The sequence below is a fragment of the Pungitius pungitius genome, chromosome 20, assembly GCF_949316345.1.
Source record: "Pungitius pungitius chromosome 20, fPunPun2.1, whole genome shotgun sequence".
Classification (NCBI taxonomy): Eukaryota; Metazoa; Chordata; class Actinopteri; order Perciformes; family Gasterosteidae; genus Pungitius; species Pungitius pungitius.
This window is the reverse complement of record NC_084919.1, coordinates 15,208,369-15,225,198: the sequence shown is the minus strand read 5'-3', so window position 1 is coordinate 15,225,198 and position 16,830 is coordinate 15,208,369. Positions and strand designations below refer to the sequence as shown.

Sequence of the window (16,830 nt, the reverse complement as noted above, 5' to 3'; positions counted from 1 at the left end):
TAATAATAAATATCTTGTTGATTAGTGCATTTAAATGTAAGGTAGACTATACAATTATTTACAAAAGGCAAATGGCCATATGATAAGTTAGGTAATACAGATTGAGTGAGCGTTAAATAGTGCATCAAGGTAAACAATACCTGCCTAACGTTACTAGACTAGTGAAATGTTCAGTGCATAGTTTTTAGTGCAAACAGATTCCAAAGTGTTTGAGTGCAGGACGGTCCAGTAGTGATGGTGTACAGTCTTTGGTCAGTGGGGGGGCAGAGGTTTGCATGTGGAAGAGTTCAATAAGGACACAGCTCTGGGGAAGAAACTGTTCCTCAGTCTGCTGGTCCTTGTCTGGAAGCACCTGAAGCGCCTGCCTGAGGAATCTGTGTGTATATATATATTTGTTCCTTTTGAGTGAACTAACGGATTGTCACTAAAGCTGAACAGCTGTAATTTGATTAGTTTAACTGAAAGGGACAAAGCGTTGAACCAAACCACACGCTGTAATGAATTTATATTTCGTTTAACCAAAGATGACGGACAGGGGGGGCCTCCATTATGGATTCTAGGGACCCGGCTCTGTTAATCTACTGTTCACTTCCAGTAAACAGACCTTTAGGGTAAGAAAAGAAATGCTATTAGCTCATGCATATGCACTAGCCACCATTCTTTCCTGCCACTTAAGGCCATTTACCCGTCACGCCGACCTGGGACTGCAATTATACTATGAGTTTGGGATGCCACGGGAGGCGCATGTTAGTGACGTCAGTGTGCGACATTTCAATATTGCAACAGCAAGTAATTGTTGGATGGAATTATCTAATCTAATCTCTATCTCAATTCAATTCATTCATTCATTCGAGAACGTCAGAGGAAAGATGGACACACTGCAATGGATGTCATCTGTACAGAATCAAAAATGTAAAAGATGTACAATACTGTCACGGTTGGGCCTCGCTTCCTGTTTTAGTTTGAAGTTTCATGTCTCTTGTGGTCCTGGGTTAACTTCACTTCCTGCCCTGTCTTGTGATTGTCTCCACCTGTGTCCAATCACCTGCACCTCCCTTGTGTATTTAAGCCCTGTGTGCCTGTTGTCCTTTGGCGCGTCATTGTCTATATGTCCCTCGTCGTTGGAGCACGTTATTGTTTGAGAATAAAGAGCACTTTGGATCGAGAAACTCTGCGCCTGAGTCCTCACTGCATCCTGCCCCAGCCCGAGTGTGACAGAATGACGCGACCAAAGGAGGACTCGGCAGAGTTTTGGAGCGGTCAGGGCCCCGACTATTTGGACGTGGGAAGTCCATTCTGGCAGCGCAAGACGGACGTTGTTCTCGGGCCCAGAGCCTACAGGAAGATGTGCCTCGAGCTGCGAGACCTCCTCAACCCGAGGAAAGGGAGCCCGGGGGAGGAGGAGACCACGAACCCCCCGGTCCCGGCTCCTGTCCCGGCCCCCAGAGCCTCGCCTGCGCCCGTTCCGGCCCCCAGAGCCTCGCCTGCGCCCGTACCGGCCCCCAGAGCCTCGCCTGCGCCCGTTCCGGCCCCCAGACGCCCGTCAGCGCCCGTTCCGGCCCCCAGACGCCCGTCAGCGCCCGTCCCGGCCCCCAGAGTCTTGTCTGCGCCCGTCCCGGCCCCCAGAGTCTTGTCTGCGCCCGTCCCGGCCCCCAGAGTCTTGTCTGCGCCCGTCCCGGCCCCCAGGGTCTTGTCTGCGCCCGTCCCGGCCCCCAGGGTCTTGTCTGCGCCCGTCCCGGCCCTCAGAGTCTTGTCTCCGCCCGTCCCGGCCCCTCGACGCCCGATCTTGACCCCCCCTTCCCACCCTCTGGGGACCGTCTGGAATCCGGTCCTTGGAGGGTGATTGGGGTCAGGGCTCAGCCCGGTGATCCCCGCCACGACGACGCCGGAGCCGCACCGCCCAGCGCCCCCCGCCACGACGACGCCGGAGCCGCACCGCCCGGCGCCCCCCGCCACGACGACGCCGGAGCCGCACCGCCCGGCGCCCCCCGCCACGACTCACTGCATCCTGCCCCAGCCCGAGTGTGACAAATACATTCAAATTCTCTAACAGAAATGATACAAGTAATTGCAAGTAGCAGAACAAGTGTACGGCAGGACCACTGCAGGGACAACCTCCATCAGATAGAACCACCATCCACAGAGGCTTCTGTAGGGAGGGAGAGCAGAAAAATGTTGGTTTATGATGACAGTAATATGAATCATATTTAAAGGAATGATGATGGCAGCAGCAGGTGTCAGCAGAGCCATACTAGGAGTCAGAACCAGGGTCCGCACAAAACTATGATCCATGGAGATCTGCTAGGCGAGAAAGCACAAAGGACTCCCAGAAAGAAGCTGAATTAGGGATGTACAATAATAAAACATTGATTGTGGAAGGAGAGAGTGAGAGTGAGAGAGGGGCTCGGTGTGTCCTAAGAAGTCCCCCGGTTGTCTAAGCCTAGAGCAGCTTAACTAAGGGCTGGTCCGGGCTAACCTGAGCCAGCCCTAACTATAAGCAATATCAAGAGGACCTATCATGATAACTTCAGTTTTTTCAGAGTTTAGCATCAGGAAGTTGCAGGTCATCCAAGTTTTGATGTCTCCAAGACAATCCTGAAGTCTAACAAGCTGGTTGGTGTCTTCTGGCTTGATCGATAGATACAGTTGAGTATCGTCTGCATAACAATGGAAGTTTATGCAGTGTTTTTTGATAACGTCGCCCAAAGGAAGCATATACAGGGTAAATATAATCGGTCCAAGCACAGAACCTTGTGGGACTCTGTGACCAACATTGGTTGTCCTCGATGATTCACCGTTCACAAACTGGGATCGATCTGATAAATAAGATTTAAACCAGCTGAATGCAGTTCCTTTGATGCCAATCAAGTGTTCTAGTCTCTGCAGCAGGATACAGTGATCGATGGTGTCAAATGCAGCACTGAGGTCCAGCAAGACAAGAAGAGAGACAAGTCCTTGGTCGAGATGCAAGTAGAAGATCATTTGTAATTTTCACCAGTGCCGTTTGTGTGCTATGATGCACTCGAAATCCTGACTGGATATCCTCGAACAAAGCATTGTTTTGTAGAAAGTCACATAATTGATTTGTGACCGATTTCTCAAGGATCTTAGCGAGGAAGGGAAGATTAGAGATGGGTCTGTAGTTAGCCAACACCTCTGGAGCTAGAGTAGGTTTCTTAAGAAGAGGTTTAATTACAGCTACCTTGAAGGACTGTGGTACATGTCCTGTCAACAAAGACAGATTCATAATATCCAGTAGGGATGTGCTAATTAACGGAAAAACTTCCTTAAGCAGCTTAGTTGGAATCAGATCCAAGAGACAAGTGGGAGAGTTGAATTTCAAAATTGTAGAAGTCAGTTGATCAAGGTTGATGGAAGAGAAACCATTCAAGTAGGTATCAGGGCCCACGGCTGCATCCAAGGTTCCTTCATCCGAGGACGGGTCGGCTCCGGTTGGGGGCAGTAGACCATCAACTTTCTATTTGATATTTAGAATCTTCCACAGGAATACACGGCTCGACAGCGCTGTGACTCTCTGTCAGTCTGGCTACAGTGCTGAAGAGAAACCCGGAGTTGTTTTTATTTTTCTCGATTAATGATGAGTAATAAGATGCTCTTGCGTTACGGAGAGCCTTCTTATATGTTTTAACGCTGTCTTGCCGAGCTACCCTAGATCCTTCTGATTTGGTGGAACACCATAACCATTCAAGTTTCCGGACAGTTTGCTTTAAGTTCCGGTTTTGAGGGTTATACGAAGGGGCAAACTTCCTTCTTGTTGCCATTCTTTTTTTGAGGGGAGCAATACCGTCCAGTGCCATTCTCAAAGAGCCTGTGGCAGTATCGACAAGATGGTCGATTTGTGACGAACTGAAGTTTTCACAGGAGTCTTCTGATATCTTGAGACAGGACACTGAACTTGGAGCAGAGGGAATGGCTTCTTTAAATGAGGCTACAGCGGTATCCGATAAACATCAACTGTAGAAACCCTTGGCAGGAGGAGGAGATTCCGGTAGTAGAAATTCAAAGGTTATCAGACAATGGTCCGACAGGAGAGGGTTCTGTGGAAAGATTGTTAGGTGTTCTATCACAATACCATACCATACACAAGAACCAAGTCAAGCGTGTGGTTAAAACAATGAGTTGGTTTATTTACACTCTGACAGAAACCAATTGATTCCAGCAAAGAGAGAAATGAAGTACCAAGGCTGTCGTTATCGACATTCACATGAATGTTAAAATCACCCACTATAATTACCTTGTCCGTTTTAAGGACCAAACTCGTTAAGAACTGTGAAAATTCACATAAAAATTCCGAATAAGGCCTTGGGCCCTGTACACTACTACAAAGTATCCTTTCCTTATAACTCATACAGCTGTCCTCATGGCGTCACTTACACTCCTTCACTTGATTTCACTCAACGAGGAACCTTCCTACACAAAAAGGATTATTCCAACCCCTCCCAGAATAAGAAGAAGAAATATATAAAAATGTATACTCAGTCATTATTTCTGAAACTTGGAATGTACCTAGTAACATTGGTCAAATGTTTTACCTTTGCAAAGTATATGCTTTTACTGCACGTTCTCTTCGCCTGTCCCTGATGAGGTGGCCACAGGGGGCGGGTATGTGGAGATGGAAGTGTGACATACAATTTAGCCAGTCAGCGTGAGTGTTACGCACCAGCTCCCTAGAAGGGAGGGGACCGCTGACACGCCGCTGCTCAAGATCCAAGTGTATCACTCACTGGGGGCATGTGGGGTTCGTGGTGCAAGTAGGACACAAACAGTTTTACCGTGTATAGATTATTTTATTGGTCTCTAATCACACGGATCGCAGGGAGAAGGGCTGGGCAGAACAAAAGCAACAAAAAATACACAGGCTAGTTCCAATACATAATGCCTTAGCTTTGGCACGCTAACCAAAAATACAGGTGGTGGTCTGCCCAGGTCTAAGCTAGTGTTTCTAGACAGAGACTCACTGCGGGTGATGTATGCCCATGGGCCTCTAGTCTAGCCACAACGGCTCCCTTCCCCCTGGGACGAAAAAGGGATAAAAAGAACACGGTCGTTAGTAAAGAAAAATGGATGTAATAATAATGAAAAATCTGATATAAAAAAAACTAAAACACCCACAGAACAGTCAATTCACAGCCAAAATGTAAAACAACTTGGTTGAGCCTATGCGGTTGTTGGAGGGCCCGGCCCAGGAAGGCTGCGTCCTACACAATGAGACATTGATGGTTATTTGAAATGATTTTACAATTCAGTTTATTCACAATTTTACAATTTACCTTTAAGCGAATGCTAATTAAAATAAAAAGCTGGATGGGTGGTTCTTCAAATGTTTTTTCACATAGACAAACTTCAAACGGATATTTATTTTAACTTTACACAGACTTTAACATCAAATTGTGTGAGGTATGTATAATCACTTTTATAGATCTTAACTCATGCCTCTTTCCCATGTGGCCACATGCTAAAGGTCAGCAAGCATTAAAGTGAATAAATAATAGATAATTAGAGATTGGTATTTGGAAAATGTCATCAAATTCCTTAATATTATTACAGCTGATGTGGAATGAGGAGAGGGAAACTGTTGCGTCTTTTGTACTCGGTGTTTTCTTTTACTCTTCCTTCACAGACTTTGATAAAAGACTTTAAATGCTTCCTAGTGTGTCACAAAAAACTAATCGGACTTTGGTCCAACTCTCAGCGTTCATACTGTGCATCCTTGCACATGTTGGCTCAGCAGGCTGCAGGGGGAGAAATCTGCTCTCGGTCGATACAGCTCACACTAGCAAACCTACTTCTTCACACATTTACCATCAGCCCTGATTGGACATCCACATAAAAGGCGATGCACCAAAAGAGACCCACAGCTTTGCCTGAAGCTGGCAGCTTTGTGGTCTAGACAGCGGGGCCTGTTTCTAGAATGTAGTCTTGGATGTCAATCAATGGGTCGTGAAGATCAATGATCTATGAATCATTCAACTAAAAAGGGGAAGTACACCTTGTTTTTGCATCAAACATCAGTGTGAGCTTTGAGAGGCCTGAAAGACAAAAACACCTGACATTTTATATACTTGGAGAAATGAAGTTGAGAATTTTGCAGAATTATTTCACAAATACAATTTTTTTTTCACTAAGAGATATATTGTTCCAGAGCTGTGGCTCAGTGGAGAGCTTGGGCTCTCCTTCAATTCAATTCAAAGTCTGTTTACCTCCGTGTCGCTCCTCACAGTCGCCTCCCATTAGAGTTTAATGGCGGAACAGACGCCAAGCGCTCAGTCAATCCACCAATAGAAACTCCTGGTTTATTTAGCGGCGTAAGCCCCGCCCACTACGTACAAAATCCGAGAGATTTTTTTTTGATTCGAGAACAAAGTTTTTTGTTTTGAGAGCAAAAACAATACTGTAGTTTCATAAGCAAAACTAACAAATAATTAACTCTCAGTTCATATATTTTTACTTGCAATGCAAGAAATTTGCTCTCAGAACATTTTTTGATTGCATAATTAAGACAGAAATCTACCTTCATAGAAGAGGCTCAAAGTTACTCGACAGTTCAGTCCAAAGACACCAATAGTCGGTGAGCCTTTTTTGAAAGGATTTTTGCTAAAATATTTCATTTTGAGTTGAATAAATTAAAAGTATAAGATGTTTTAATTCATTGGAAATGTTTAATTTAAAAAGTAATTTCGGTTCTTTGTCTTTAAAGGTCTACAACCTAATTCTCCGAACTGACCATTCAACGGACAAAGGCACAATAAAAAGTAAAAGTGATTGAGTCGGAAATTTGAGTTGTCCTCGTGTCCTTTGGAACGTGAGCAGGAGTAGAACTTGACAACCACTTAGCATCAGATGTTACCTGAACGAGCAGGCTTTACAATAAATTGTAGATGTGAAGAATGAAGTCAATGTTTTTCCATTTAACTTGTGCTCTACTTTGGGAACTATGTGATAAGAGTTGAAACACACAAACCGCTCTTTATGGTATAAAATGGGTTCCGATTCTTGACTGCGTGAAGGACCTCTGACAGGGAGGAGAAAAAGGTCAAAGCCCCCAGGCTGCATGAGACGATGGGGGTGCAAATGCTGCTTCTTTCAATCAATACAAGCCTTTCTTCAGGTGAAGCCTGAACAAGTGCCTGGACATGGTTGATGGGAATGATGAACCCACGACGAGAAGCAGTCACCTCCCTGTTTAAGGCTCCTCAACCTGCAACATTAACTCGATCTCAGATAAATACGGTAAAACGGTGACGTGAACGAGCTGCCAAAGCGTCTGTTTGTAGCGACTGTCCACATTCCCTGTTGGTAAGGGGGAGGGGGCATAAACAAACTCAAAACGCCGGGTTAACCCGGGATCGCCAGAGGCATCAGGAGGCTCAGCTGGACTCGTCCTGGAGTGAGAAGGAGTGAGGTTAGTTTCGGTCCGTTTCCTCCTTCTGCAGTGTCGTCTCACACTCCCTTTTACAGGCTCCTGATTGTGGTTCTGATTCAAAACACCTGGGAGGTGCACTTAGGGCCACCTGTTGTAGTACCGCCCATCCACTAACACGCCTCTTGGTGGCTGTCGCCTGCCTACTCCAAGCCATGTGGGGCGCTGCTCACCAGCTGGGCCCTCACAATATATATATTATTAATATTATAATCCGATGAAAGAGGACTATGTACTTTCTGAGCTTTTGACATTTGTTAAAAGACTGGAGAGCAATGTTCTCTGCTCCTGCTCACATTTCTTTGCAGCTAGCCAGTGTTGTGATTCATTAGAGGAAGTTCCTTTTCTTTCGTTATTTTCCTTTAAAAGGTGCTGAAGTTGAATTCTCACCTCTTTCAGAGGCATCCGCTACTTTTCCTGCACCAGTAAGAGGTGTAAAAAGAAAAAAAATAGTTATTGGATGTTTTGAGGTCATCAGTTGAAGTCTTCAATGGAAGCCATCTTGGTGGTTCACCTGAAACCTTTGAGCCAGTTTTACAACAACCACAACTAAGACTTATGTTTCCACTACAACCCTAAACAACATCAAGCTGCTTTCCATACGGAACCCAAGTCCTCTAACTGAGTAACTCACCTAGTCTTCATGCAGGTTAGTGGCAGGATAAATTAAGCACAAAACCCAGTAACCCGGTTAACCTTCAGCAAGCTGAATATCACCTAGACAGTCCTGGAAGTGCACCCAAGCCACTGCTCTAACCACGTACTGCACAAAGACAGCAGGTGCCTCTCATTTTCTTATGCCCACCAGGAAAAGGTTCCAAACTCATAAGCCGGCACTACTAACAGTAGATCAGAAAATACAATTTTTTTTGTTAACCCCGTCTCAGAGGTAGCAACAAAAAGGGAGGCCACACACCAACATTTTACACATATAGTTTATTGTAAGGTGAGGGTGGTGCCATAGGCCCTGCAGTGAGAGAGTGACACTCCTCAAAGTGATGTCTTTTATTCAATACCTGGAGGTCCCAATCAGAGCATCAACTACAGGAGCCCCCCCCGGTCGCCCGGGTTGTACAGATATTTAAGGAGACCAAGCTGTTTTATTTGGTCCATCTGATGACTCGCTGACTGGAATCAAATCTTATCGCCACCAAGTACTTATCACACCTTTAGAAGAAAGGGAGTCTGTAGCTGGCATTTCTGGGAATGCGGCATGCGGTTTGTGAGTTAACCATCGGTTAATGTCTATTATCTACCACAGGTACCCACACAGGGGCCAAATAAAGGAATAGACACTTCTAGTTTTTTACACCTGGTGATTGTAAAAAAAAAAAAATTCAATTCTTAGTTATGAAATTAATTAGAATATGCCATTTCACACAAATATAACCAATGCTTTATCATATAATCACATCTAGCAGTCTGCCCTCTATGTAGGGCAGACACAAGGGAGGAAAATGAGAATGAATTCAATTGGATGTTTACATGACATATATTTCCATTTTATCATTCTCAGAGATGAAATTTGTTTATCCGTTAAATCGGCCGACAAAAATAAACTAACAAAATGTATTTCAAGGGAGTGAGTCAGAGCAATCTGTTAATGGCTTGGTTAAGACCCTTGTACACACACACACACACACACTTCAATGTGTCCATAAAGAACTTTGTGGACAAAACAGCACTGAATTGAATGTTGTCACATTACCTTTGTTCTGGATACGTGTTTGTGTGTAAATGTTTAGAGCCCATTTTATTGACATTATGGGGACTCAGCACCCTTTTGGGGACACAATGCACACATACATAAACTTAAGGTGAGGACAGCGTTGAATGTTGTGGTAAGGTTTGGCTTAGTTTAAATAACATTAGGGATGTTAACAGCACCCTGGTTGTGTGTTCTTATACTTGCTATATAGGGTAACAGTGTGTGTAACCACAATGGGAACATTTTATTAAAGTTACGACCTCACTTCTCACGAGGCGATACCAATAAAAATGAGCTGGATTAGTTTCTGCGCCCTTTTGAGGGAGTTCACCAACGTACAGAGTGGGCCTCTTCTCTTTTAAAAATGGCAAAGGAAAAACAGAATTGATTCAAACTCTGGACATTCTATTTTTTGGGTGGCCTTAGTTGTCTTCAGTGGAAGCAGCTGGATGTGCGCCCACGTGAAAGCCTCCAGAGAGAAGACGTTGTGTTTTACGTTTTTTATGTGGCAGAGAAGTCATATTAAAAAAAAGTGAATGAAAAATGTTTTTGGGCAAATATAATTTTTTTTTTCCAGTTCTGCGGTTGTTTAGGTAAAACAGGAATTCCTCAACCGCGTTGCCTTCAGGAAATGTCGGCACTGAGAAATGAAAACACCGACAGCTTGTTGCAGAGTCTTGAACTAAAGGAACCCCCACCAGACCTGGATCTCCGTAGAGAAACTGGACTCTGCCTGGTGACCTCAGTAATCAGTGGGGAGGGAGACCCTCCCTCTGAGGAGTCCCTACTTGCTACTCCATGATTCCACATTATGTACTTTAGCAATTTTTCTTTTTCAAGCGTGACAAAAGTAAGGCCATCCTTGAAAACCTTTTAGTCCAAACGCAAACAAAATAAGACCATGAAAGTAAATAAAGACGATATTTATTAAGCCTTTGAACAGAATCTCAGCTCACGCAAGGATACAGCTCTTGTAAAAAAAAAAAAAAAAGAATCATGTTCTAAATGTGCACAGATTTCTTTGTCTGTCTTGATGTCAAACTGTGGAATGTACAACAATGTGGAAGTTATGTTGCGTTACAGAGGTTACTGTTGCCTAAAGGGAGTGTGAGGCATCGAGGGGTCGCGTGAGGAAGGTCGGATATGCATCATCAACTTGGTCAGAGTGTGAAAGCACTCACACACGCGCACAGCCGACACATGGAAGGAAGCCCGAGGATGCTTTAAAAGCAAAGTCACACTCGTTTAAGACATTAGTGAAAGAACATGTTCCACAGACTAAATACTGAGATCAATGCTCGCGGATGCAGCCGTCGGCCCCGATGGACAGACGCCATGTCCTTCTGCAGTGCCCCCATGTGGAGGAGGTCCATCACTGCAGCTTGGAGCAAAATGCTTCTGTGCCCAACATGAAACTTCTTAGAAAGAGTTGATATTTGTAGAATTACATCGTGTTAATAACTGAAAAAAATCTTAGTTCTTTTTGACAATGTTATAAATATCAATGTATCAGTGAGGTGGCAATGTTCACTTTTCTATTAGACAGAAGTTACTGTTGTCATAAAAAGTAATGGATGAAGACGCATTAATGTGGTCACAGTGAACAGATATTGATACATTTCAGTGATTTTGATATGATAATGGAATCGCAAAAACAAAAAGAATCTAAAATCAGGGGGTTGCATGAATGCAGAACATCTGATGTTCCAGTTTGGGTTCAAAGATGCAGACAGATGGATAGCGCTGCTAGCTGGCATCCTGGGAAGTAGAGGACGCACTGATCATGTAGGATGAACAGAGAACTGATTATCGTGCACAATAGAAAACACACCAGACCCTCCCATCAGTGTGCGTGTGTGTGTGTGTGGATTCATCTGTATTACAAGTTACAACTTCTGAGAAGTTCCTGCCAGTCAGATGGCTCGATATAAAAGGAGGGCCCAGATTAGGATTGAGGAATCTCAGTACACTTAGAAAATAGAGATATACGATATACTATGCTGCAAACTCGCAGACTCCAGGAGGTGAGCATGTCCCCTCCTGGTAGAAACACTTATATAATACAATAGAATTCTGTTTTTAGCTTTTTCAACAGGCACAGTAGTGTTACCCTGGGTGGCCCTGCTACAAAGAAAACATATAAAAAGGCTGAAGAAAGCCGAGCTCTGCCTCCATGAGAAGAAAAAAAAATCCACTAAGAATCAGAAGCTTTTAACTGAAATCAAACATTTTCATCTGGGCATCTTTAAAAATACACGGGACAGAAAAATGAGGCGAGGAAAACAAAGTCAGTAGTACAGAGCGACCCCTCCTCAGTGAGGGGTTCAAGGAACGCTGGGAGAGAGAGAGAGAGAGAGAGAGAGAGAGAGAGAGAGAGAGAGAGCAGTAGTAGGAAGTAAGGCCTCGGTTGTTTTTTTGTTTTGTTGGCAAAAAAAAGACATTTGTAGATTAATTATATCTTTCTTTTGATAATGTTTCTATATGTGCAAAAGTGTAAAGGTTACAAATAGTTTATTTTCTTCGGTCACCCAGAGGAAAAGAAGGATTGTGCTCGAGGTGGTTCTCGTGGTCACCCCCCCTCCCCGGTTGGTCCGCCATGGCCCCCAGGGCTTCACGTCGAATGGACGCTCCGCTTCAGTTTGTCTATCTCCACCTGGGGGACACAATGAGACACACACCCGATCAGGACGGTGAAGAAGAAGAGCAGTGATGGAGACCTTCTCCATCTGCCAGAGAGGGCTTGGAGCCCGTGGTCCAGCCAGCAGCCCCCTGAGGCCCCATTGTCGAACCTCCCAGGATCAGGTGTAGAACAGTGAAGAACTTCATTAAACAGCGAGTCCTAAGCTGGAAGATTTCAACCCCTTTGAGCTGCTGTGTTTGAATTATGGGAACAACACTTGGCTGTAGCTACATCGTCATCCAATCAGTGGTACTATTATTATTATTAAACAGATATTCTCTCTCCAGCCAAAGCTTGGGAGGGTAGAACTTCATCCACAGGCTCAAACAAACCCCCAAACACAAGACTGTGGGTGCACAGGAGGCCAGCAGAACGAGTGCAGAGAGGAACAGGTGGGACAGCAATCTCTGCATCGTCTTCATTCGGCGCTCCCTGGTTGGCGACTAATCTGCAACTAATCTGCAGCTGTGTGTGTGTGGCACCCCCTCCTCCTGGGATGTGGTTGGAATCAATGTCCTGCTGGGAGGGGCTGAGGTTTTTATTCTTTAAATGGAATTGTCCGACCCGTGATGGCGGTTGACGTCAGAGCACAGGAGGCTGAATGACTGATGCGAGCATGTGACTAACAGGAGGAGAATCAGCTTTTTTATGAAGAGGTTATTTGAGGTGCAACAGTATTACTGGAAATTATTATTTTACTGCAATTATCTTCAGGGTTGTCTAAATGTCAGAATAAATGTGGTGAGGGACGGATAAGGCCGGGGGGCGGAATCTTTTAATTTCAAGCAACATTCCAGTCACGTCTTTGTTCTGTCGGTTAAACCAACAAATGTCGACAGCACAGCGTGTGTTGCTATGGCGATGGATGTTACCTGCAGGGCGACGCGCTTCAGCCTCTCCTCATCCAGCTCTCCTCTTAGCTCCGCTATCTCTTTCCTGGAAGAGATAGAAGAGAGACATTAGTGTGCACATGGCAGCATATATGGATAATGCAGATTTAATTAACCAATCTAATATAACGTTTTCATTTGAAAATAAAAAAATGCCAAGAAACTGACTAAGCCAAATGTCTCTGAATTATATTCCAAGTATCATCATGCAGCTGCATGTCAATATAAATCAATCCATGTATGAGTAAATGCTCAGTGACCTTTGTAGTGAGCCAGATACTGAGCAGCCCATTTCATCTGAAAACCTCGTCCCAATGTTTAATCATTTAACAGCCAGTTGGAAACCAGTAGAACCAGTAGAACATGTCGTGTTCCTGCAGGGTGTGCAGGGAAGGCTTTACGTTTGCTGGGCCTTCAACAGCTCCACGGACAGCAGCAGCTTCTTCATCTGGCCCCTCAGCTCGTCCAGCTCGGCGTTGGCCTCGTCGGCCTCCAGCCGGGTCCCGCCCTCCGGGCTGGGGGCCGCCGCAGGGCTTGGCTTGGCCTTGGCGCTTGTGCAGTCGGGTCCGATGGGTGGCGGCGTCTGAGATAACGAGTTGGTGGAAGGCTGTGAGGACAAAGACAAAAGACAGTCAGAACAAATGATGGTGCCTTTTAGACGCGTCCAACCGTCTCCTATCTGCTGAGGACGGACGGCGTTCATCATATCCTTAAAGGCTGCAGGTTAAAGTTGCATTTTAAACTGTCAACTGTATCCGATGTTGTGTTCGTCACACTGTGTGGAGGTTTCTTAATACTTAGCTTGCATTTGGTTAAAAACTCAGACAATGAAGAACTTTTCTATTGTAACCACAATAGGTTCATTGCAGCTGCCCTGGAGACCCGCTGTGAACAAGAGGGTGGTGAGGAGGACACAGCCTAACCATGACTAATGCTGACTAGATAGCATCTGAGGCAATTAAGGAAATGCTGCCTGAGCAGATGGCCCTTCAATTCAAATGAATATGTGTGTGGACAAGAAACCACAAGGTGAGGGCCACAACAAATTTAGCGCTGAGCTGCGAACGTTTGGACTTCTCATCATGCAAGTTATATGGATCTTTGGATTTTGGGGGCTTTGGAGCATGCGAGTTAAATGTGGCATGTATATAAATGGACACGGCTGTCAGTTACCTTCCTGGTTTCTGTCAGCTTTGGTTTGGCAGCAGGATCCACGTCATCGACCTTCAAGGACTTCTCCACGCTCACCTCCTTGGTGGGCTGCGAGGGGAGAGAGTTGGATTGACGTTAAACCCACTGTCAGGTGGCTCCTGACAGCTACTGTCCCAACGCGCTGAGCTGTGTGTGTAACAGACACTTGGTAGATGGAATCTCTTTACCAGTGTTGAAACCTCTCCGAGCCCTTTAAGGGCCACTGACGCCATTAGTCAATGACTAACATGGCACACAGGAAGTGGATCAATTAACGCTCATAACCTGTTAATCCAATAAAAAGGATAACCAGCTATCCTGTCTAGTGTGTTCGGCCCACTGGACCCAGATCCAAAAACGACCGGTTATCAGAACCGATCCAAAGTGCTGCATAGAAGGGTTAGGACCCCTTCCACAGTAGAAGTGGGCTCACCGAAGGTCCTCTGCCGAACTGGGCAGGCAGCCTCCTGCCAGGCATCTTTGGTCTGTTAGCAGTGAGGTGAGAGAGCTTCTCCGAGGTGGACGACATCTCCTCAAAACTAATCAGATCTGTGCGGAGTAGATGGGGGGGGGGGGGGGGGGCAACAAGTGGAAAGAACATCGATGTGGTGAACAAAGTAAATAATTAGTTCTAAAACATACTAAACACCTATAAACAGGAAATGAAGGCACTGGAAGAATTCAACTTTTACGACTTTCAAGTTTACGAGTGTGTGGAGACGAGCAGGACAAACTTAAGCAGAGGACACAAGGGGTCCTCCCACCTCCCTTTAGCTGCCGTTGTGTAACAGCACTTAGCAGCTTCCAAGTGGCAAACTTGCTGCAAAAAATAATCACATGTGGCCAGAGGCGAGATTGGACACAGCGGTGTGTGTGTGTGTGTGTGTGTGTGTGAGAACCTTTAATGGACGCAGTACTCTCGGGTAGAGAGGAACAAGATGAAGCTCAACACTTAGCTCGTCCCTTGATTGATTTTCCTCCTGACCCTCCCCACGCCCCTTGCGTGCATCACGTCGATGCTTCTCCTCCCCCGGCCTTTTCATCCATTCAGCTCCCCCAGGCTCACTCACTCTCACACCCTTTGCCACTTTATTAAAAGCAAAGTTGCACATTGATGCAAACAGTCAGTGCTTGTTGATGGACCTGCTGGGACTCTTGGAAGGACTGATATTATAGAGGTATTCTTCGACAGGGGATCTTAATCAATCCATCAGTGAACCATCTAACAGTCACATGATCGCACCGTGTGCCGGTGATGTCTCTCACAACCACAAGGGGAATCTCCATTTTGTTCTCGTGGGGCTTTTCTGCCTGGGCCCCGTGTGGCTTTGGAGAGGGGGAGTGACTATAGAACAAATGACTAGTGCTTCTTGTGGTGGGGATTTGCATATCCCGGAAAACTACACTTTGAGTCCAGGTACAGCTACTGGAGGCCGTCTATACATTTCATCCAGGTGCATCAAGCAAGACACACCTCAGGGGGTTGGAACCCAAAATGGGGAAATTAGCTGGGATTTAGTTTCAGTAAACTCTTCCATATTTGGTATTTGTTATATACACAAGGAATCTGCTTGTTTGGTTTGATCATAGCATTCGTCACACCAGGTATGTGTTGGGATCTGGTGGAATGATTATTTCTTGTTGTTCATGCAAGTTGCTTTGAGGACTAGAATTTCTAGGAATCAGCCTGCAGTGTCGTCGCAGCAAACATCACATGGGGAACTAATCTATTGACTGCTGTTGGCCTACAAAACGGATTGAAAACGACTCCATAGCGTGAAGAGCACTCGTCTCCCTCGTGGAACATTTGGTTTCACTACAAATCGCTCTGTATTTCAAATAATCAAGAACCACCAAAACCAATAACCCCGTTCATCAGGGTTTGACCCATAGTGCAGTAAAGCAATAAGGTACAAGATGCTGTACTTTACTGTCCAATAATGGAACAGTTCGAGGGTGTAGTTGCATTATTGAAGATAAAGTACAGCCTCAAGTACCTTGTTGCTTTTATAACACGGTTACCAGCGACATTATAAATAAGTAAGTAAATAACTGCCTATCAGCACAAAATAGTTGTAGCTACCAAACGTTGTGTGTCACATTTCATCAGTCTAGAGAAAAAATAGTTCCCTATGTGAATGTAAACAGCATTGGGTCCCTCACCATCTCATTCATTCACATCATGACTCCACCTTAATGTCCGGTTGTGAAAGCTCACATTGCCTCAAAACGATCATTTGTGGGATTTCTGTCTTTTTTTCTGGCGATAACCACCGAGCTAAAAGCTAAAATGCCAACTAACGGTCGCACAAAATCTAACGTGTTACTTTGAGTGCACAGTGATATGGAACGATCGGTCAATGTTAACAGGTACTGTACATTATCACTGAATAATGCACCCCCGTGACTCGCTTTCAACCAATCAAAGCGCTGGATTTCATCTCCCCGAGTTATAATAGTGTATACATACCCGTATCCGAGGACTTCTCCCCCGCTTCCCCCGACAGCGTTCTGGGTTTCGCGGGCACCAAAGGCTCCAAGTCAGACTTTGGTCTCGTAGAAGGCACCTCTCCATTGTGCCTGTAGATACCGATGAGCACAACACCAGTAAATTATCGAGATGCAGCCACAGCCGGATACACACACGGCCTCAGGGACTCACTTGAGGTTGGGCGAGGGGGCCAGAGGCTTGTCCGGCCTCTTGGGCACAAAGCCTCCCGGCCGGCCTTTGCCGGGAGGGGGCACGGGCTTCTTGGGCGGGACCATCGGCGCCGCAGGCTTGGATGGTTTGGGATCCGGCCTGTCAACTGAAAACAGAGGAGAGCACAGGTGAGTGGACAGGTGGAACAAGATGTTGATGAAACCGAGGCAAAACATGACTCCACCTTAACATGGGTGCACAGGGAACCCGATGAAAATC

The 16,830-nt window shown here is 45.5% G+C and overlaps 1 protein-coding gene across 3 annotated transcripts in view; it reads right to left on the bottom strand.

The window, feature by feature from the left end:
* Positions 1-10,057: 10,057 nt before the first annotated feature.
* The window catches only part of cd2ap (CD2-associated protein), a 28,362-nt gene continuing 21,589 nt past the window's right edge, over positions 10,058-16,830 (bottom strand). For all 3 annotated transcript variants that reach the window (XM_062559497.1, XM_062559498.1, XM_037449317.2), the window contains 7 exons: positions 16,573-16,717; positions 16,381-16,490; positions 14,344-14,459; positions 13,893-13,979; positions 13,121-13,326; positions 12,702-12,765; positions 10,058-11,802 (listed from right to left, as the gene is read on the bottom strand). In XM_062559497.1, coding sequence (XP_062415481.1) covers positions 11,761-11,802; positions 12,702-12,765; positions 13,121-13,326; positions 13,893-13,979; positions 14,344-14,459; positions 16,381-16,490; positions 16,573-16,717 — 770 coding nt within the window. In that variant the 3' untranslated portion in view covers positions 10,058-11,760. The remainder of the gene's footprint in view (positions 11,803-12,701; positions 12,766-13,120; positions 13,327-13,892; positions 13,980-14,343; positions 14,460-16,380; positions 16,491-16,572; positions 16,718-16,830) is intronic.